Source organism: Pangasianodon hypophthalmus, chromosome 13 (genome assembly GCF_027358585.1).
Source record: "Pangasianodon hypophthalmus isolate fPanHyp1 chromosome 13, fPanHyp1.pri, whole genome shotgun sequence".
In the NCBI taxonomy this organism is placed as follows: Eukaryota; Metazoa; Chordata; class Actinopteri; order Siluriformes; family Pangasiidae; genus Pangasianodon; species Pangasianodon hypophthalmus.
Window position 1 is genome coordinate 4,026,421 of NC_069722.1, and position 22,891 is coordinate 4,049,311.

At 40.2% G+C, this 22,891-nt stretch overlaps 1 protein-coding gene across 2 annotated transcripts in view; it reads left to right on the forward strand.

The window, feature by feature from the left end:
- map3k3 (mitogen-activated protein kinase kinase kinase 3) overlaps positions 1–21,002 on the forward strand; it is a 29,600-nt gene extending 8,598 nt beyond the window's left edge. For both annotated transcript variants that reach the window (XM_026916864.3, XM_053239075.1), the window contains exons 2-17: positions 3,932–4,018; positions 5,758–5,888; positions 5,996–6,036; positions 6,298–6,397; positions 6,507–6,620; positions 6,704–6,824; positions 10,505–10,638; positions 10,883–10,956; positions 11,131–11,198; positions 11,480–11,575; positions 11,703–11,864; positions 12,212–12,360; positions 13,128–13,259; positions 13,420–13,549; positions 13,831–14,008; positions 16,424–21,002. In XM_026916864.3, the coding sequence (XP_026772665.1) occupies positions 4,015–4,018; positions 5,758–5,888; positions 5,996–6,036; positions 6,298–6,397; positions 6,507–6,620; positions 6,704–6,824; positions 10,505–10,638; positions 10,883–10,956; positions 11,131–11,198; positions 11,480–11,575; positions 11,703–11,864; positions 12,212–12,360; positions 13,128–13,259; positions 13,420–13,549; positions 13,831–14,008; positions 16,424–16,652 (1,863 nt within the window). In that variant the 5' untranslated portion in view covers positions 3,932–4,014 and the 3' untranslated portion in view covers positions 16,653–21,002. The remainder of the gene's footprint in view (positions 1–3,931; positions 4,019–5,757; positions 5,889–5,995; positions 6,037–6,297; positions 6,398–6,506; positions 6,621–6,703; positions 6,825–10,504; positions 10,639–10,882; positions 10,957–11,130; positions 11,199–11,479; positions 11,576–11,702; positions 11,865–12,211; positions 12,361–13,127; positions 13,260–13,419; positions 13,550–13,830; positions 14,009–16,423) is intronic.
- The last annotated feature ends 1,889 nt before the right edge of the window (positions 21,003–22,891 follow it).

Sequence of the window (22,891 nt, forward strand, 5' to 3'; positions counted from 1 at the left end):
TCGACGTGTGTATTTATTGATGTCTCTTTTAGCTCCTTCTTAACATGTTCCTAACATGACAGACTGGAGAATGTGGCTAACTGTTGTGCCTACTGAGAGACGATTTTCACAGAAACAATATGTATTCTTAAAAAAAGTTCTGTGTCACATTCAGAAGGTTCTGTGGTTTGTCTGTGTTAGGGTCTCAAAATAGAAGGGGATTTATTTTTATTTTTATTATATATTATGATACAATATCATGATAGCACCATAACCATAGTAAAACATGGGAAACATTTGGAATCGGTATAACTGGGTAGAAAGAGAAACAAAGACAGCAAGAAGCATGAAACTGATCAAACTGTGAAATACTTGGGTGGCACAGTTTTTTAAAAAAACTTTTATCTGGTGTCCTCAGTGCCTCAGTAAGTTGAAGATCTTAAAGTGGTCAAGCAAACGTTTCAATCTCTATGAGCACTGATAGTATTGACAGTGCTACCAGTTCAGTGAATTTATGGGAAAGCTATCAGTCAAGATAGCACACATGACTCCTTCTAGCATATTAGTATTTTCCTGAGTACTGGAACATCAACTGGTGGAAACTTGGGCCAAATCACACCCATATGTGGTTCTTCCCCAAACTGTTATCACAAAGTTGGAAGCGCGCAATTGTATAGAATGTGTTTGTATGCTGTAGCTTTATAATTTCACTTCACTGGAACGGAGAAGCTCAAACCTGTTCCAGCATGACAATGCCCCTGTGCACAAAGCGAGCTCCATGAAGACATGGTGTGTGAAGGCCTGACCTGACCTCACTAATGCTCTTGTAGCTGAATGATCACAAATCCCCAGTCACGCTCCAAAATCTAGTGGAAAGCTTCCCAGAAGAGTGGAGGTTATGATAACAGCAAAGTGGGACTAAATCTGGAATGAGATTTTCAAAAAGTGCATATGGATGTGATGGCCAGGTGTCCACATACTTTTGGCCATATAGTGAATTATGAAGCCAAAAATGTAAATCCAAAATAAAAGTGAAGTGTATAAATTGTGTAGTGGGCTGTAGACTATACATTTTGTCTACTACTGTTTCTCATCGAAGTTAAAACTTATTCTCTTGCTAGCGTATATGCAGGGTTAGGCACCGTTCCTCCATAGTCCATCCAGTTTTCCCCCAACGTGGGTTATACAGGTCCCACACAATCCACACCATTAGCAGTGATGCCCTTTTAGCTTGTTTTTTAACTTGAAATGGTTAGCGTGTTTACAGGAGACGGTGGAAATCAAGCCACAGCTCAGCACTAACTTTCACAGTATCATTAGATAATGGCTCTCTGGGAAATACATCTGGACTCTGTGTTGCAACAGACACAGGGCAACATGACACGCTGTTTGGCTCTGTACCTTTATATTCCTTACGATGGCGTGTGCTTTCTCATACATAAAGCTTGATGTCCATGCTGTTCAGTTTGTGAGAGTGCGTTACGGCTGCAGAGGTACTGAAACTTGACAGCGTCTCTAAATGGCAAATATTTCCCACATATTTTTTTCCGGGTGGATGAATAGTACCACGCTTTCTCTGTGCCAGCGAAACTCACGTTTCCACTATTTTCCAGTCCAGATGCTTATAACTCTGACACGCACACATATGCGTGTGCACAGCACGCTTTCTCACAAAGCTGCTATGCTCAGGCACAGATATGGAAAACCTAACACATGCACACAAAATGTTTTTTTTTCTGCTTTTTTTTTTTGTTCTTTCCATGTGCCGCATGTGTTTGGACCATATGACTCTGAGACTTAGAGGTTCACTGGAGTTTCATACCTTCAAGTCAGAATTTCACAACGCACTACAACAGATGTGTGTGATTGGCACGGGCCGAGTTCGTTGGCAGCCGTTCCTTCCGCAGACTTGACGTGCTGACTCATACGTCTTACAATGGATGAGACTTGGGCCAAGATTCAGGCCGCAGTTTGACTTAATTGTTAGCAATCTGAAAATCAGGACACATGGCCACAAAATCGTCTCACTTAATAATTAGTCTCAGGTCAAGAAAACATATTGGGGAGAAAAAAAGAATTGGTAAAGCTATTCAACCCTATTCGATAATGATTGTGATAATGATGAAATACCTTCCACGCAGTGATGTTATTTTGTTTTCGTTGTTGTAAGTCATTTTGAGGTCTTTCTTATTTTTATAATATTTGTACTGCCTCTGCACTTACTACTGTGGTCTCGTGTAGTTTTTATATTTGTAGTTTCTAGTGTTGTCACTGTATTGGTACCTGAGCTGAAGCTGATACCTATGACGCAAATTAGGAGTGTTACAGTTTGAAATTGTTACAGTATGATAATCTGGTGTAAAAATATCATCGTTTCACAGTATCACTGTATTAACTGGCCACACAAAGGGCACAGCGGAAGTGACCCAGAGGTCGATGGATCAAAATCATCCTCTGCTAAGACCAGTGAGTTTGCAGTAGTGGCTCATCAGTTAAGGCTCTGGGTTAGTGATCAGATGGTTGGGGGTTCAAGCCTCAGCTCCACCAAACTGCCACTGTTGGGCCCTTGAGCAAGGCCCTTAACCCTCTCTGCTCCAGGGCTGCTGTATCATGGCTGACCCTGTGCTCTGACCCCAGCTTCCTAACAAGCTGAGATATGCAAAGAATAGAATTTCACCATGCTATAATGTCTATGTGACAAATAAAGGCTTCTTCTTCTTTTTCTTCTAACAAGCCAGTGGTGAAAATGAAAGGAAATATTTATTGCCAAATCTTTGTACAAATGTCTCATTGCACATCCTTGTAAATCTAAGAAGAAAAAAACAAAACAAAAGGAAAACGAAAAGAACAAATCCCTAATTGTTCTTTTCTTATTTTTGGGAACCTTACACTGTCAATGTTTATCATGTTTTTGTTGTAAGCTGAAAATGGGAGCGGTTGCAAGGAAAGATGGCGCCCTGGGCCAGAAATAGACAGTTGTTTTGTTTAGTTCTGGTCAGCAGTGTCGTGCTCTTCTGTGTGTTTGATAGCTGTCATGTATGATAACGTTATGAACATGCTAGGAGTGACAGTGGAGGTAGCAATGTAACGTGTTTACAGCAGTAGCAGAGTACACAGCCAAAGTTTTCAGTGCTGTCGCATCCCTGCCCTGAGAAACGGAGCGTTGCTGTAGTAGGGTTTAGAGAGAGTCCAGATGGACAGGGTTGCGAAATTTCTCGTGAGTTGTAGCCGGACACAAAACGGATGAGAACTACTAGAATAAGGAACTTGATTGAGCCAAAAATAAATGGGTAGAGAGTAATAGACGGAAATGCGTTTTTGGAAAAAACAAAACAAAAAGCAAACGTATCCACTCACGTGCTGCTAGATGGGTATTCAATTTAAACACAGCATTTAAATGTTGAGGAGAAAGCTTATACTTATTTGCAGTTATGCCGTAAATATTTGCCTCAAACCACATCCAGTTCTTCAGTGATGTCACTGTTGTTAAGGTCATGTTTAAACATGAACAAAACTTCACCGTGTAGCTGAATAATAGAACATTATAGGGGCAGCCATCTTAGACAACTAGAATCATGTATTTTATTTAGTATTCTTCAGCAGATTTGGGTGAGTTGTTATGCAGTTGATGATGCAGTGTTATTTTGAATTTGTAACTACAAATTATTTAATATAATTGTTTACATACAAATGAGGATATGTAGCTTGATGCCATCTGAAGTACATATTATATGCACATATATGAGGGTTTGAATTTCATTTACTGAAAGGGTGAGATAGACCCTGTTAGCTTAATTAGCCTTGTAGCTTCAGTGTACACTTGAAAGTTGATCTGCTGCATTTGGAGTAAATTGAGATTTGTAGACATTTATTCTGACAATGAGTTATACAATGATGATGCTCGATCATAGCCCTTTCAAGACGTCTAAAAGCTGCATGTTTTTACTCTCAGGCTGTTAATGGGTGGTGTCCAAAGACCAAGTGTGTGAAGACTCCATATCTGAATACAGAAGAGGACACACACACATCGCAAAAATGAGTAAGTTCCCTCTACTTGCATAACATACCTAAGGTAAAGGATGTAGTTAATGTTCAGCTATATCTTATTGAATACTCAGTGTGCAGGTATGTGACCTTGCCTCTCCCAGCCTCTCTCAGCATTCTTCTGCAGGAGGAATTCTGGGAAAATAGAGAAAGAAGGTGAATCGGTGCAGTACACATCTACTGGCTTAAAGAAGCCTTGGAGCACCGAGAGTGCTGAGATTACAAATGCACACACACACACACACACACACACACACACACACACACAGACTTGTCACGTTGCCTGCATAGTGTGCGCTGGTCCAAGCCGCAGGTTTGCACATGGTAGAGGAGGCTCCTCCGGTTCTCTGTCTCTCCCTCCGGAGGTGTGTGAAGTCCGTCCAAGCTACACAGTGGGACTATTTTCCTTCTCTGAGTGAGCAAAGCCAAGACAGCTCACTCTCACACTTCAAACACGAGAACCGAGATCTCAAAAACAGGGATCAAACAAATCAGTCCTGCTCACAGGCTCTGTTACACTGGCACATATCTCACTCTGTGTGTGTGTGTGTGTGTGTGTGTGTGTGTGTGTATGTATGTGTATGTGCATGCTTAATTACAAGACTTTCATTTAAAAAATGAACAGAGAGAAATTCTAATTGTTTATACTTAATTGTGACACGGACGACCAAAGCTTAGGAAGCTTAGGAAAGCGAACATTTTGACTTACGGATAAATTGTTACCAATAATTTAGACCATAATGCTGTTGAATTCTTGACTCTGGTTATCAGAAGGTGTTGATTAATTTTCTATAACAGCAGCTCTGGCAGTCGTGCAACTGTAAATCACAGATTTAGACTATGTTAATGCTGTTCCTCATCCATAGCAATACATTACCTTTTCCATAGTAACAGCATTTTCATAGACTTGTTTGTCTTATACGCTAAACCTAATAATAAACAGATTTTATAAAGTGTTTTTATTTAATACAGAGTCGTTGATATTGGGATATCTTTCTGTAAGGAGACGCTTATTTAAGATTTAGTTTAGTTAGTGTCAATGTTCAGTACATTTTCCACCGCAGGGAAGTCTTCAGGACAGAGGAGGTTGCGCTTTGTGGTTTCTCAATAACATGAGAAGCTGCATTTTTTTTGTCTTATTAAACTTTGAGAGAGAGATAAAGAGAGACTGATGAGGGAGCTGCTATAACATAAGTGATAACAGGGGCTAACTTGTTGCACGGACTTGTTTCCGTAACAATAAAGGTAACTATAAGTGGATAAAATGTATGACATATGCCTTTGTTTAATTAATAAAAATGTAACTGCTGTGGTATAAAAGAGGGGAAAAAAAATTGGGGGTGGAACAGTGGTAACTCTGCTTCATCACATCACGTCATCACTGATTGTTTTCCTGTAACAGCTCATCCTATAACTGAGTAAGTAACTTAGATCTTTGCTTAACATTAAAGCCTCCTCAAAATGGCATTGAGGTCAGAGGACAGGGCATGATACATGTCCTGACTTGTAACCTTGAATCCTTAAAGGTGCGATTTGTGTTTTTTAAAAGTGTTCTTAACCTTCTGGTGTTTTCACTGCAGTTAAGCTTTTACCTCACAGGCAGCAGGAGGCTCTAAGAAGAACAAACGGCTCCTTTAACTACTGCCTGAATAAAAGAACAGCTAACCAGAGCATTAGTCATTATACCAACAGTACTCCTACTAATAATACTCTGCCTCGCTTTTCCGTGTGTAGATGAGAGACAGGCTCTCCATTCCATAATGAAGGACCTGGTGGCGCTGCAGATGACCAGGCGGCAGCCCATGCCAGCTTACGACATGGCCAAAGCCAAGCCTGCTAACACTGCTAGCACGACTAACAGACAGGTAACACACACACACACACACACACACTCACACATGCACAGAAAGATGAAGACGTCCGTGACCTCTGTGTGGGCCTGTAGTCACACAGCTCTGTTTGTTCCCTCCAGGACGACGTCAGAATCAAGTTCGAGTTCTGCGGAGAGAGAAGGTGAGTGTGAGTAGCTAGAACTAGGGTATGCTGTATACTTTATTATACGCGCACACACAGAAGAGTACAGATGACCTCTCACAGTACACACACAGACGCTCAGACATTCCCTAGCTCAGCTCGTAGACTGGAATTTGAGCGGAAAAGGAAAAGACTGTGGTTTGTTTATAGGTGCCAGGAGAAACCACAGCTATGCTAGGTGTGCAACTCTGCGGCAGCTCCTGAGTGTGTGTGTGTGTGTGTATGTGTGTGTTTGTGTAGGATACTGATGTTCAGTCGCCCCGTGCAGTTTGAGGAAGTCCAGCAAAAGGTCAAGACTGTCTTCGGGCAGCAGCTAGACCTGCACTATATGAACAATGAGGTACTGATCCAGTCTCACGCACTCACTCTACGACATTATCCTTTCTATCATGACAAATCATTCGCAGAGACTTGGGAGTATGGGTGTGTGTTTGTGTGTTTGTGTGTAGATGTCAATCCCGCTGCATGGCCAGGATGACTTGGACAAGGCTATTGACCTGCTGGACCGCAGCTCTAACATGAAGAGCATAAAGATCCTGCTGCTAACAGAAGAGCACAGCAATGTGAGTAATACACACACACATGAGCTCAAGACACACAAACGCACACTCTTATGAGCGCGTAATGAGTGCCGTGTGTTCTACAGGTCTCGTCCCCGACTCATCACTCTGGGTGCAAGCAGGTTCGAATCAAAGCCTCGCAGTCCATGGGGGATGTGAGCACGGCGTATCAGTCCTCTGAGCCCAGGGGACGCCACCCGTCCACCAGTGAGTACACACACACACACACACACACACACACACACACTGTGATAACAGAATGAGAGACTTGGCATGCGCAGGGTACGCAGGCAAATTAGTTTGAAAACATTGAGCAACATATACAGTATGATGCATTATGTATTTATAAAACATATGTCCTTTCAGAGCAATGCAGTCTTACAAAATACAAAGTTAAAGTAATTTCAGGGTAATAACAAGTGATAAGAATCTATGTTTTATATATATTATAATATTATATATATGAAATGTAATACTATTACTTTTCACATAAATATCTCTTTAAATAGCTCATTTCTGCCATAAAAGTAAAGGCAGGCATTGTTGTTAGTTAGCGTTCGGTACACCTGCGCTCCAAAACGCCAACTGTGTATTGTTAACTTCGATTAGGTGTCTCTGCCCAGGATAAAGTGGTTACTGAAAGTGTGCGAGTCTTGGGCGGCTGATTACGTAACTCACGTTTGAAACAAAGACTTTCTCAGTTCCTGTGTAATGGAAAAAACCCTAACTCATACAAGGAACTTCACACTTGAGCTCGGTTTGTGATCTCACAGAATAGGTTTAATGGCTTTATTTATATTGGAGAAGAATGTGAGAATGATGTGGTGCTTGAAACCTGCTCCTGAAGCTGCCTGCTAAATGAGTCAACTTATTATGTTAATGAAAAAAATTTTTTTTTTTTTATTGTTAGGATATATTTTGACAGGTTTAACTAGAGTGCACTTGACTAAATCGCTGAGAATTTGATGATCAAGTCTCTGATTCTTTATAAACAAAAGAAATCTCTCTTACCTTGACCTGTAACAAAGGCAGACTAGCTTATCTAGCCAGCTAGCTATCAGCAGGATTGTAATATTGTTATATTATTTATAGATCCTGACTTTTTTTTTTAATAAGGAAAAGTGTTAAAGAGGTTTCTAGGACATGTTTAGCAGTTACAGTTATCAAGTGCAGTTAAACTATTGTGTCCTGAAACAGTGAATTATCGTGCTAAACATTCGTGATTTTAATACAAGCACAATGATTGTGTTACCATTTTAGCCCTTATTGTTCTAATGAAAATGTTCTCGTGGAAATATCACGTGTATGAAGTAGCGGCTTGTAAACTGGCTCATGTTTACAGTAGAGCTCACGTACTCAGGCAGCTCACCATAAAGAGGAAAGACTAACGAGGAATTAGGGGAACAGGAAGATGCTCGAGCTGCCTTGCATTACTCTCGGATGTTGTGTCACGGCTCTCTCTCTCTCTCGCGCTAATGCTTGGACGTATTCTCTTTAGTATCGTACCCTTCTTTGGTTTTCTTCCTCTGTTTCTTTTATTCTCTTTCTCAGTATCTCTGTTTCTTTTTCTATCCTTCCCTCTTTCTCTCTCTCTCTCTCTCTCTCTCCCTCTCGCTCTCTGTCTGTTGTTCCTTTGACTTCCTTCGTGAGCAGTGGGTCCTCATCCTTTTCCTGTTCACCATCACTAGCTGCTGCACAATGGCCCGCTGGCATCCGGCCAATCAGATTGTGAGACACTATTAGCCGACTGAGCCAGTGGCCCTGGTTGTGTGTGTGTGTGTGTGTGTTTGTGAAGAAGTGGGGGAGGTTCTTTCAGCTTGTGAGGCGTGCAGAGAAGCAGGACTTCTTCGAGCTTTTGCATCTGGAGGAGTTTGTTTATGTCTGCCTTCAGTCTAATGATTCAGAGACTCTGGCAGTTTAGTTACACTCTGATCCCATCCCAGCAGATTTCTCTCACAGAGAGGGTATTTTCACGCTGATGTAGACAGCTCTTACACTAAACGCAAGATTATTACATCATGCTATTTGGCTAGCATTTTAAACATGGCCTTCAAGGTCAATACACTAAGGCAGTGTTCATACAAAGTGTCTTTTGTGTAGAGAAAGTGCTGCCTGGATTGCTTTCTGGGTCGATATGAAAAACAGCGGCTCACACGAGACACATACTAACGAGGGACGCAAGTTATCTATAACGTTTTTTCAGTACAAACACGTGTACGCATTGGTACTGATGCTAATACTGATACCGAACTGAGTAACCTACTTAGTATCATTAATCAAACAGGGATATCACAGAATATTTTATTTAGCTCACTTTAGGTTTTCCATATTTAAATAGTTCCCATGTGAGACGCGCACACGTACGTGTCCACGCATTTTCACATCCGCACAATTATACTACAAAGCTTGTTCTTCATACTGTTAGTGGTAGCTCAGTGGTTAAGACATTGGCCTATTGATCGGAAGGTCGTGAGCTCAAGCTGTCACTGTTGGGCCCTTAAGCAAGGCCCTTAACTCTCAACTGCTCAGATGTATAAATGAGGTAAATGTAAGTTGCTCTGGATAAGAGTGTCTGCCAAATGCCGTTAATGTAAATGAGTTGAGATTAAATTAAGTGCATCAGCAAGGTACATTAGTTACCCTGGATGGAGAAGTGTTGCTGTGGAGAAGAGTGTGTTTTGTTCCACTTTTTACGTTGCGTCAGAATTGATTTTGGTAGATCGTCAAGAACAATATACTGGATAAGAGCTGTTATTTTGACTCTAGACGTGTTATTTGGCTGGTAGATATTTCGTCTCGCCTCGCGAGCGTTGCTGCTGTGTGCTGTAAGCAGTGAGCTCTTCATGCTGAGTTTTGTCAGGTGCTTTGCGTTGGTTGCCATCATTAATCGTGAAATACGTTGTCGTTTGGTGTCAGCTCTTCGTTAACACTACATTAGGATTACGCCATGTAGTATTACGTAGAAGTGGAAGATATGATAAAAATATCATATCATCTCAAGAATCTCAAAGGCATTTTTACGATACACGATATGTATCTATGTATCCCAATTTATAGATTTCCTAACTGCCAGCAAAACAGTGGTGTTGCATTAAAAAAATCTCTTCAATACTTTATTTAACGTTTAAAATAAATTGACTTTTGCCCTTATATTTAAAAATAATATTTTTATTATTAAAAAAATAAATGACACTGAAAAGAGAAAAAAACATTTTACAATTTTGTAGATTAAGTACAGAATTTTAACATCAAATCAGCTGCTTCCAATCAGTAATTATTTAAAAAAAATATAAAAAAGCTATAAAAATATATCATGATATCCACGATAACTCGAAAAGTTTATTGTGACATAATTTATGATATTGATATTATCATCATATCGCTCACAGCTAGTATCACGTCTTCGCATCAAAGCATTTTTTACAAGAAATGAGCATGATAGTATCCGATAGATTCCTGACATAAGTATCGGTATCGATGTATCCCTATTTGTAACCATAGCTACACTGCTAACTAGCTAATTATGTCTTCCAAACAGCAAAAACTGCTGCTTTGTGTTCAGCATTAGAATATCACCTCATAAAATGTCTCAAATATCTCATAAAGCTCGTTGTATTTGTGAACTACGTTCATTTTTTCTACCATTTTTCTGCATTTTTGCTACTTAAACTTCCTGTCGCACAAATTCCATCAAGAGTTGGAATTTTGTGGCTCTTTCCATGTGTGATATCCAAGTAGTGTGCATGCTTATGGCGCAAAAACGACTTTTTGCACACAAAGGACATTAAGGGATGAAGCGTTGTACTTAAACCTGTTAGGATTTTATGAAATCGTACACTGGATTCGGTCTCTAATACATCTCCTACCTTTGCCCCACCCACTCTCAGGTTCTCAGAACACTGGGCGGAGCTCCCCGCCTCCCGGCTACGTTCCGGAGCGGCAGCAGCGAATCGCTCGCCAAGGATCCTACACCAGCATTAACAGCGAGGGAGAGTTTATCCCGGAGACCAGCGACCAGTGTGTGAGTTACCAGTCGTACACACACACACAAATACACACACACACACATTTCAGACTCACTTAAATCTATAATTTCCTTTTTCCTTATTAATTTATACTCAGCTGCATTGCAAATCAGATTCGTCCTCATTGTACTCCAGGGTTGTGTAAAGAATTGAACTGAATTGAATTGAATTGAGTTAAATTTTATAACTGTTTAAATCATCTGAAATTAAGAACAAGGCTGATATGTGCTTTATCTTCAGGTGCTGGATCCTTGGAGCAGTGCGGAAAACTCCATATCCGGTAGCTGCCAGTCACTCGACAGCAACTCAGAAAGGTCAGAGCCGCTACAATCTCAGAAACACCAGTGGGGTTTCTATTGTGTTAGATTTATATAAATTTTAAATAAGAAAGCCTGAAGTGGAAAAGTTGTTTTATATTGATTAAAAAAAAGGGAAGTTTGGTTTGTTGTTGTTATTATTTTCCGTTTGTTTTTTCCTTCCTCTCACAGCCCCTCACTTCGGAAGTCCCGCATGCACAGAGCCAGAAGTTATCCTGATAACAGGCAGGATTGTGCAGGTTTGTCTAAAATAAATAGGTCATGGCTTCCTTTAAAGGGAAGTTTCTTCATACCAGATTTTCTAGCCGCAAAATTAGCCCCGCCTTCCCCTTTCACCCGACCCACTCCATCCGAAGAATTTTTTTTTTATTACAATTGCAATTCACCTCACAGGAAACCTTCCAGAAAATACAAAGTGCCACTTCATTAGTGCCAAATTATTATTTCCATACTTACATTTTGTCTTGAATGTTTATGGTATCAAATGAAAGCTGACATTGTCTTTGTTTTAACATCTCAGACAGGGAGAATCACGTGTATGATAAAATTATAGCTAAAGGAGGGACGTACCCACGGAGGTACCCAGTTTCTCCACATCACAAAGACCTCAGTGAGGGTGAGTTGTATATAAACACACACACACACACACACACACACCGATAACGGATAAGGATAACACTTGCTATCTGGTGTCACAGTGATTCAGTTTATTTAAACTTTATTTCTGCTTTGTGGCACATCAGGTCGGCGCACGTTTCCACGGATACGACGTCCCCAGGGTAACCTGTTCACGCTGGTGCCGTCACGTCGTTCCCTCAATGGCAGCGAGGAGAGTCTCGGAAGCTGGCAGCTGGTGGATGCGCACTCCCGGCTCCGCCCCAAAGACCGCCCACTGCCTCACAAGTGTAAGAATCAGTTACGCAGTATGCACTAAGGCGTTTTCAGTTCGTGGATAATTGGGATATGATAGATGGATAGCACTTTAGGCTAGTTAGTTAGCGGATAGTAGCTAGGGCTGGTAAGAGCGTTGTTATGGTTACAGTGTGCGTGTAGTGTTTTGTAATAGTAATGGAATATTACAGTGGACCTGTGCATGTGTGTTTTCCAGTACTGTTTATATATAAATGAATAATATCATTGTCATAGTTTGGTATTATTCGTAGCCACATGAATTCACTGAGTAATTGTCAGTGACTGTTTTGTAATTGTATGAAATGTGTGTGTGTGTGTGTGTGTGTGTGTGTGTGTTCAGCCCCCACAGCTCCTGTGACATGGAGGAGAGGGAAACTGCTGGGCCAAGGTGCATTCGGCCGTGTTTATCTCTGCTACGATGTGGACACTGGACGGGAACTGGCAGCTAAACAGGTCCAGTTTGACCCAGCAAGCCCGGAGACCAGCAAGGTACCACACACACACACACACACACACACACACACACACACGCTTTTCTGCTAGTCATAAGTCTAGAATGCATTGTTTTTTGCCCCCATGAGGCCACTGTTCTGGCATTTTATTATCCATGAGGGGAACTGAGAGGAATAAATGCACTTTACACATACACATACTCTCTGAACAGCTGGTAAGTGTTGCATGAGTTTATCAAGATTCAACTTTAAAGAGGTTAATGTGTGTGTGTGTGTGTGTGTGTTGCTGCGGTATTTATTTTTTTTGTTCTTTGTTCTGTCTGGGTTTCTCTCCATGCCAGCCTCGCTTTTCCCCCACACTCTTAAATGTTTTCCTGTCTGCCACTGCAAAAACACGCACTGTCACTTCCTGTATCTGTATGTGTGTGTGAGTGTGTGTGTGTGTGTGTGTGTGTGTGTGTGTGAGAGAGAGAGAGACAGCATGCATGTGTGAGAGGAGGGGTTAGGACGGGGAGTCAGGGGAGGTAGGTGTATTCTAGCATTTAATTTAACTGGGCCTCCACACACACACACACATTAATACTGATCCTGCTTAATATGTATAAAAGGAGTGCACTTGGCATGCACTTGCTTTACCCTTTGTTTTGTTTTCCTTCCATCCACACAAAGCCTTGTGCTCTATGAGCTCACACATTCTTTCCCTGAAAAACACATCAGGAAACCTCGGGGAAGTTTCTGTCCTGTAAATGCATAACTGCGCATTCTGGGAACAGCTCTCGATTTTCTCCCGCTGTTTCGCTGCAGGAAGTCAGCACTCTGGAGTGTGAGATTCAGCTACTGAAAAATCTGCATCACGAGCGCATCGTACAGTACTACGGCTGCCTCAGAGACCACAATGAGAAGACTCTGACCATCTTCATGGAGTACATGCCTGGGGTGGGTCCTGTCACGTATATGTATATATTAGTGAAGGGGTTGCACACGTATTATGATTTAACCTGACATGTATTACAGAGATTAAAGCACAAATACAGTTGTCTTTACTTGTTATTATTACTAATAATGAGGTGGGCGTTCTCACATTTCCGTTTTCCAGGGCTCGGTGAAAGACCAGCTGAAGGCCTACGGGGCGCTAACGGAGAACGTGACCCGGAAGTACACCAGGCAGATCCTGGAGGGCATGTCCTACCTGCACAGCAACATGATCGTCCACAGGGACATTAAAGGTGGCCACAAATCACTCATAAATATTCCTATATATTTAACCAACATTGTCTAATGCGATCCTGAAAACTGTGTAGTTATTTATTTATTCATGAAACACAAATTTGTGTAATGGGATATGCAGTTATAATATAAAAATATAGAATAAATGTTGTGCATTAAATAATATGGTGTAAAATTTAAATTTGGACTTCTAAAAATAATGCTGTAACTTACTGTAATTTAATATATAAGAGATAACAGTATATACTGTAAGTAATGTGTTGTTGTGGAACATGTTTAGGTGCCAACATCCTGCGGGATTCTGCAGGGAATGTAAAACTCGGAGACTTCGGGGCCAGCAAGCGCCTGCAGACCATCTGCATGTCCAGTACGGGTGTGCGCTCGGTCACTGGGACGCCGTATTGGATGAGTCCGGAGGTCATCAGCGGAGACGGTTATGGACGCAAAGCAGATGTGTGGTAAAGCCAGAAATCACTCACTGACATATTAGTAAACATGAGATAGCAGAAATGCTGAGAGAGACTGCAGGGATATCAATTATTTTATTCACAGTTGCGCACTGGACCAGGAGGTTCAGTAGGGAGTTGATACAACAGTCACCAGCATTTTTTTTTATTTTACACAACCATCAACCGGAGAAAGAAAAACTCTACTTCCGACCATTTCACTTGATATGTTTGTTTAAATATAACACACACTAGTTGCTTCACAACCTGCTGCACTACACACTGAAGATATGAACTATTTGTTTATTAGGTGTATTAATTACATTGAGCTGATATTAAACAATCAGGAATACCAAAGGACGTGGAAACAGTGACAAAACCCAGTAAAATATGACAAATAAAACTGTAATATAACTCGAATCCTAGCACAACACGCCATCGCCTCACATTTAAACACTTCACCGAGTGAAAATGAAGATGCTAGCCAGACTCAAATAATGTTTTTATGTGTGACAAGAGAACGCCAAAGCTCATAGCCGAAATATTAGCCAAAGCCGAACACAATGCTTCATCTCCAGAGACCTCATCAGGAGAGGATGAAGACTGGCTACATAAAATTGCCATAAAGTTGCTCCTGTCAGGGATTCAAAGTTCTTGCTTGTTTTTCCGTAGTCTGTATTAATGGACATAATTATGGAGTTATGAGTTTTGAGTTAAATTACATTAGTTGCACTTTTTGTCCTTGTTAATTAGGCTTCTGGGAATAACATTGGGACTGGGCAGCATATTGGAGATTTTACTCCACTTTCACACTAATGAATTTGTGATTTGTCCACCCATGGACTGTGTTCTCATGTATCGACAGTGAAGGTCTTTCATTGCTAGCAGAGAATCAGCCGATTTATGCTGGTTTTAAGTTTCCTTCCATTCGTAAAAAAAAAAGTCCCTGTCTGAAAATACCCGACTAATAAGGATGCAGTCAGCCAAACTTGAAGCCTACATGAGTACGTCTTACCACGAGAGAGTTCATGGTCATGTGTAACCTGATGTATAATGTTTGTGGAGCAGTTACACCGATTAATGAATTGGTCAGTGTAACTGTGTGGGCTAAAATATGAAGTGATGGATAGGAATGTCTGAGGAGTTAAAAAGCAACATTAAATATTTAGCAAGACAAATAACAGCAGTTAAAGGGGAAATCTAGGGCATAGAGCTATTTTTACTGCCAAGAATTAAATACAGAACTTTTCTGCATACTTTGCTTAAGGAGGAGGAGTTCACCTGATGACAAGGGATTTCATTGCACAGTCTGATTGGACGTGGGCTCATCAGGAGAGGGCTGTGATTGGCCGAGAGCTAGCGAGTCGGATCGTAGCACTGTCCTGGAATGTTCTGAGCCCTCAGAGCCCCTAGAGTAATTTTTAGGAATCTCAAAAGAGTCTGTCAGTTCTCTCTCTCTCTCTCTCACACATACACATACAGAAACACAAATACACTCGCTTGTGCTATCAGTGTTCAGCGCTCCAGCCAGTAAAAACACTGTTTAATTGTCAACAGCTCTGCCAGGGAAAGTTTCCACCAAAACATTCCTGCACAGCCTCTGCCCTGGAATAAGTCTCCGTTTGACAACTTGATGTATGTGTGTGCCATTGTACTGTTTCACTGTAATAATGACAGCATAATATATCTTGAGTCAGGTGTATTAGTGTAATGTTTTAACTTAAAAGGATAAATTGGAGTCGAATTTGAGTGACGGATGTATGAAGGTTTATATTTATGCGCTCATTCTAATACTCTTCTGTTGTAACAGCTCGTTCACAAGGACTCGTATGGGGCACATAATCTAAGGCTAATAATAAACGGATTAAAAATGTGCTGTTATTTAACAAAGTTAAATAATAACTTCACGAGAGTGAGCAAAAGAGATGCTGATGAGGGAACGACTGTTTAGACAGTTTATAGCTGCTATAATGTAAGTGAGAACAGGAACAAACTGGTTCCAAGAAACATAGGATGTGTCGTTATTTAACAAATTAAAAATTGTTATTGCTGGCGAATTGCTGTGATATAATACGAATAAAACAGTTTTCCTACTCTTATAGGAAAATAACCAACTTCAAGGTGGTAAGAGTAACTCATCCCATCACACCATCCCATCATTGATTATTTTCTTGTAACAGCATGCCCCCAAGTGTTTTATTCCCTACATATTTATGTATGTGTTTATTTATGTTTGGATATGGACATTATTAGTCTATTCACTGCTTGCTTCTTAAGGTCATTGTTAGCTAGCTTGTCATACAGCTTTGGCCTAGAGTAAGGAGGTTCAGTCTATGACAAAATATAGCTTAATTTCTGGAAGAAAAGCTTTTTTTTTACAATGTGCCTAATTTGTGTGTGTGTGTGTGTGTGTTTTTCCGTGTTAAGGAGTCTTGGCTGCACTGTGGTGGAGATGCTGACGGAGAAGCCCCCTTGGGCCGAATATGAGGCCATGGCAGCCATCTTTAAAATAGCCACTCAGCCCACGAACCCCATGTTGCCGTCGTACATCTCAGAGCAGACCAAAGACTTCATCCGGCGCATCTTCGTAGAGGCCAAACACAGGCCGAGCGCAGAAGAGCTGCTCAGACACCCGTTCTCCCAGATCTTCTGTTGAGCGAGCTGCAGAATTAAAGTCCTCGACCTGGACGCCTGGACCCGGAAAACCCGAAAGCTGTATTTATGACATATAGATCAATCGGTGATCACAAAGCAGACCAAAGCACAACACGCAGCTGGGCATCATGCAGTCAAGAGCGGTTAGATTTAGCTCTTTAATTTGTCCATTAGTGGTATTGTTGCATTGCTCTGTGTGTACCAGCAGGGGGCAGCACAAGACAGCCGAGTGCTATTGCAGGCACCAGCAGCGGGGTCATCCATCTGAACTCAGTACTAGGGCTGCGCAATAGGAATAAAATAGCATACAGTGATTACATTGCTATATACTGAGACCACAATATGACCTGCAGTACATTAAAACAAACTGCAGAACCTGTAATGTTTGGCTCTTAAAGATTAATTAGACCACAGTAATTCATCATGATATCGATATCACGAGATCTCGAAGATCTGTCAGGCTTCTGCGATGGCAGGTTTGTGATAATGATTAATAAATGATATATCGTGCAGCCCTACTCGCACCTGCGTCATCCAGAGCCGAGCTGCGAGACCTTTACAGGTTGGTGCGGTTTACTTACTGATCCGCTCGTCATGTGGTTCGCAGGTTCCTGGCTTGTTTTGTTGCGTACCTGTTCTTGTCAGGATTCATATGACGATGATCCATAAAGCTGATCTAGCTCTTTGGGTCAGTCATGTTAGCATTGTGTTAATCATCAGAGAGGTAGAGCTACAGGCTATGTTTCAGTCATTACAGGCTTTCCTTCCACTTATAGTCCAACTGAACGTTCTCCGTTACAGGGTGTGTAGATGCCTGATGCTTTTCTCTTACTGTCCTGACAGTTCATACACTTTTTGAGGCAGCACTCTAACTGTAACTGTAACATTGCTGTAAGAAAATTCAATCAGCTTTAAAACCTCGCTCTTTGAGACTCAGCAGTCAGACTCTCAGAACATCATCATGTGACCATTTTGAGTCGTCAAGAAATTTGCTACCATCCAGTGTCTCGAAAACAAAAAATGAAACTCTCGCGGCCTTTTTCTTTCTTATTTTAATTAGAAAAGAGGGTTCTCCAGAACCACGGTAGGGAGCCTTTGAATTAGATAACATGATAGCTAACTAGCATTGAGTTAATAAAGTGGTGAGTTAGTTAAACTAGGTTGCTTAACTAGTAGCTAATATATTTTCTGGACTATAAGATGGACTAATTTGCCTTTTACTTCAATATATATGTTATATATTTTATAATACACTGTCTTATATATTAGCCTATTGTTGTCTGCTTGATTTTTATAACACACATATATACGTATATACGTTTTATATATACATATAGCTGAAAAATGTACAGCTATGTATGTGAAACATCTACATGCCAGTGTCACAAGGACACACTACAGATAACCTATGAATAAAATTGCATGATATATTAATGCAATCTCTAATATTAAGAGGTGTATATACAGATTTGTTTAGGCGGTGGTGCGTTTATAGTCCAGAAAATATGGTAGCTGACGAGGGGTGTTACGAAACATTTGCAAAACTTTTCTTAAAATTGTTAAAAAGGTTACAAAATAAGAAGCCTCAAAATAGGCTTATGCAATACAACGATTTAATCGTCTCTACATATTAACTCCTTATATTACCAGACCTGCCAACCTTTACGCATTTCCCTTAGAAGCGCCTCAAGTAAAAATTGGAGTGTGCTAGTACGAGTTATCATCCAAAAAATAGACCAAAAGAATAATAAATAAAATAATATCCAATATCCAATTGAAATATTAATCTGGAATATGTTTTCGTGATCGCCTCTGCCACCAAGCAGTTCCCGACTGCACTGCTGATAATATTATTACACCCTTCCCCGTCTCTCCTTAAAACTGAAATGGTGGACGTGCTCGTTTTCCCGTCTTGGCTGCCAGTTCTAGACGATTACAATATATATCACTTTAACATTTAATTTTTTAAATGGTAAATTAAAAAAAAAGGGAAAAATCAATAACACACAAGCCTAAATCAAAATATTCATATATAGCTGTTGATGGAGCTTCATCGTTTTTTCTACAGTCACTTACTGGCTTGAGTAAAACAGACCTGTGGTCGCGGGGTTTCGGTTCCTTTTACAGTTGACAGCGTTGCCTCAAATTGCAAGCAAGGTATCATGCCTTTTACTTATTAAAATGTATTTTAATAAGTTAGAGCCAGTGTTTGCTCTTCTAGATGAGAATAAGCCAAAGAACATGCAATACACATTTGCCAGATTTCACATTGGTTCATTTGGCAGTAGTGTTAAAAACACATTTTATTAAAACAGGTGAAGATTGTGCCTTAAGCTCGGTGCGGAATTGTTTTTTTTTTTAATCCGATGCACTTTTGTAAAAATGAATGTTTGTTGTATTTACCACATTTTCATTTTTTTTTAATTTTTGCCAAAGTTTCCATAATGTGAAATCTGTTTCACTTTTATTTATATCCCAGTGCTCAGCTGTCTTTTTTGCATACACAAATATTCATGTATAAATATATTTTTATATCAATTTTTATATATGGAAATAGATCGATGTCTTTTGGAATTCAAAACACGAGACGAGATGGTGTTAGAAACCCAAACCAAAGAGAAACAATGTTAGCAGCTGGTTTTGCAAAGACATTTTGTGCATTTCTGAGTGGAAAAGGCGCTCAGGTTGTTCAGCCCAAGCATAAAAGCTAAGTGTATGTGTGTGTATGAGTGTGTGGCTCTGGGGAAGAGAGTGATCATGAGGTCATGATTCTGACTGTGTTTAGGTTGTTTTTACAGGATGACTTGCAGATGTGAGTTATAATTGGCACACATACACACTCAAAAAGTGCCATTAATAGATAACTTGAACAGAAGGTGATTGCACCTGTTGGATAATTTAGGATGTCGAGAGGCAGACAGAAGTGAGAGAGAAGCGAGTGAGAGATTTGATCGGTTTTAGAAAGTGATGCACCTTTTGATCACTTAATGACAGCTGGAAGAAACTGAAATTGCAACCTTAGTATTATCAGGTTCTATCTGGGTAAAGAGACATTTCGACACATCTCTTTGACTTAATCTCATTAAATAATTATTAAATGCAAGTAAACTCAGTAGACAAAGGTATTTTGAGCCTATTAAAAAATGACATCACATTTAAAATAAAAGATTATTATAGAAATAATTGGGCCCCGCATTTTCTCACTAATTTGCTCACTTTCCAATTCCCACCCACCAGCCACTTCTCCCCTATGCGCTTCCTCTAGGAAACGTGAAGCCAGCCAACCACATCTTTTCAAACTTCTGCTTCAAAGAAGCACGCAGAGTAACAAACTTGGTGGAAAGCACTATCCGCCCACTTCCTCATACATGAGTTTACAGATGGCCACGACTGGCTAGTATCACTGTGACTGACACTGTGTTATCCCTCCCACCCAGTGGACACAGATTTTGTTTTTTTCGACTCCCAGCCATGGATGGCTGTGGCATCAGTGAGATCCGTACTCACGGTCTCCAGATGAAATGTTGAACACGTTTCTGTTGCGCCACGTGGGAGATGCGATATTGCAAGACAAACATGTCTTACACGTTTGCTAGCTGAGTTTCAGTCCTGGTTACACTGGAAATTTCAGTTTATTAAGCACATTGCATGCTAGCTAATCAGTAATATTTAATTCTAATGTTATCAGATGTTAACCACAATATTAGCTTTCTCCTGCACTGAAGACTTTCTAATGTCCCAGGACGGTTATATATTGTAAAAGCAGCAAGTAAAGTACTGTACTGTTCCTGTTATGTACACTTAAGTTTTATTACTCTCATAGAGCAAATGTAGAACGTCTCCAGCTAAAAATGACTTTCTTCTTCATCTCAATTTTCAGAGTGAACCTTGTAATACTGAGGTCACGAAATTGTAATGACGTGAATGTGAAAGATGTGGCTGAATGTGGTGAGACGCAGGTGGATGCCAGAGCGCCGGGTTCCACTCAGCTTGACGGCTTTGTTTAGCTCAGGGTTTGAGTGACATGTGCCCATCATGAGGGCACACAAATTGTCTGACCAGTCACTGTCAGCGTTTCGATCTTCAGTCAGTGATGAATTGTTTCAGTGTGGCTGCTATTCTGTTTTTGGCAGCTAGCTATCAGTATTTTACCAATTTTTAAAGTCCAGTCTTTGAGGAATTTCAGAGTGTTTTATTTACTAGTGTTGTGAATCGTGAGAACCCTGAGGTAAGCAAAAGACTATGAAGCAATAGGTGAATTATATATGATGATGTATCATGACATAGGACTTGCAGTGCAAAGTCTAATGTATCAAAGTCATTTACAATAAAATAACTGTATGCTATTAAACCGTTTTTCTTCTTCACTCAATATATAATTAGTCAGTTATTTCAGATACATGTTAGACATAAGTGTTTGTTGATAATCACTAATTACAGTTTTTTTTAATAATAATGAGTGTTGTTATAATATTTTATGTATTTAAAGACAAAAATCCACATTGAAATGTTAAAGATCTCATGTTCTACTTTTAGTCATTTTTAGTCTAAACAAATGCCTAATTGCCTAATTTTTGTTTTAAGTAAATAACTGGCATAAAAAAAAAAACTTTGTATGAATTTACATGTCCAAAAAGTGATGACATTTAAGTAGTTACATTTCCAGTCAGACCTTATTGGAGTAACTTTTTTTGTGGATGAGTCTTAAATTGATGTTTAATTGGTCATATAAAAGGCTATTATGTTTTACCCTATATAGTGATCATACACAGTAAATAGAAAAAACATTTTGGTTTAAATCCAAGGTGCCAACATTTCCGGTTTAGCTGTAGCATTTATGATTTTTGACCCCTTGGTGCGACGATGTGGGAGACGCCTACACTTTTCTACTTTCTCAGAAACAGCAGACCAAACAGCAAAAAATAATTACCTGATTCACTGAAAGGGAAAGGACGTGGGATGTAAAAGACGTGCATTTCCTTCGAGTTACGCCCACTTTCACCTCGTACTGACCTTATCTATGTGACCTGTGAATTCCCAAGCCTCTTTTGTGAGCCAATAGAAACCAAGTGGGCGGGGCTGTGGTCTCTTTGATCAGGATAAAAAATGGGGGAGCTAAGAATTATTCAGAATTATTCAGTAGCGGTCACATCTCATTGTTTTCTTACTGAAAAGATCTGAAAACAGCTTAAAGCAAACCAACAACAACAAAAGAAATCAGCTATCTCGTCCACTGACATACACTAGTGTTTTTGCGGTAAAATGTTGTTTTTTTTTTCTGCCTGCTAGCATTTTCTTGCTAGCAATGCTGACACCTCTGACAAATATAAAAAGTTTATATGAAACATTACAATTTCTGATAAAGTTATATTTTCTCTCCATGCTTTTTGTGTAATATGAATGCATAGTGTAACTACTGTTAATATTCTGTGATATCAGTATTGTAATTATCTAAACAACTGATATATTGTGAAGGCATTTTGCCTATATTGCTGCTCTACACAGTTCACATACATTTTCCAATGTCAGGAATAGTACCATGTCAGACACAGCCAGTGTGTGTGTGTGTGTGTGTGTGTGTGTGTGTGTGTGTGTGTGAGAATGTGTATGTGAGCTGACAGCATGTTGCCGAGCTCCTCTGGCACCGGCGTCTCTGTCTGTGTTCATGTGGAGCCGGTCCGAGGCGCTAAATAACCCGCTGACTTTATGAATAGACTCCATTGTGGCATCTGTAAAGAAGCTGCTCGATTGATGCCTTTTCTGTCTGGATGGAGTGAGAGAGATGCACAATAGCGCCGGACGGAATGAGACCTTCACAAAGGTTCCTTTACGTGATGGGTGTAAATGCACGTTGGCTTTACCGTTGCTGCTTTATTGTGCTGTTTTTCTCCACATACAGACAGTTAGCACTGTGGACTGAGCTGAAATCAAACTGACTGAGTAGTTCTCAAATATCTTACAAATACAGACTTTCCAAGTTTTTACAGACCTTTACAGACTTTCCAAGTGGTTCTGGCTCTAAATGCCAGACGTGCTTTACAGCACCGTGACCTCTCGAATATTTTTCAGTTCTAGCTTTTGACAGTGTGGTGCATTGGAAATGGCGACTCTTGCACACTTCTGATTTCTTCTGTGGGCTTTTTGTACATTCAGCGTTCTGGTCATTTATATATACGGTTGCTGGGTTGAGAAACAGTCCACTAACCAAAAAAAAAAAATCTCCAGCTAAGAAGAGTGGTT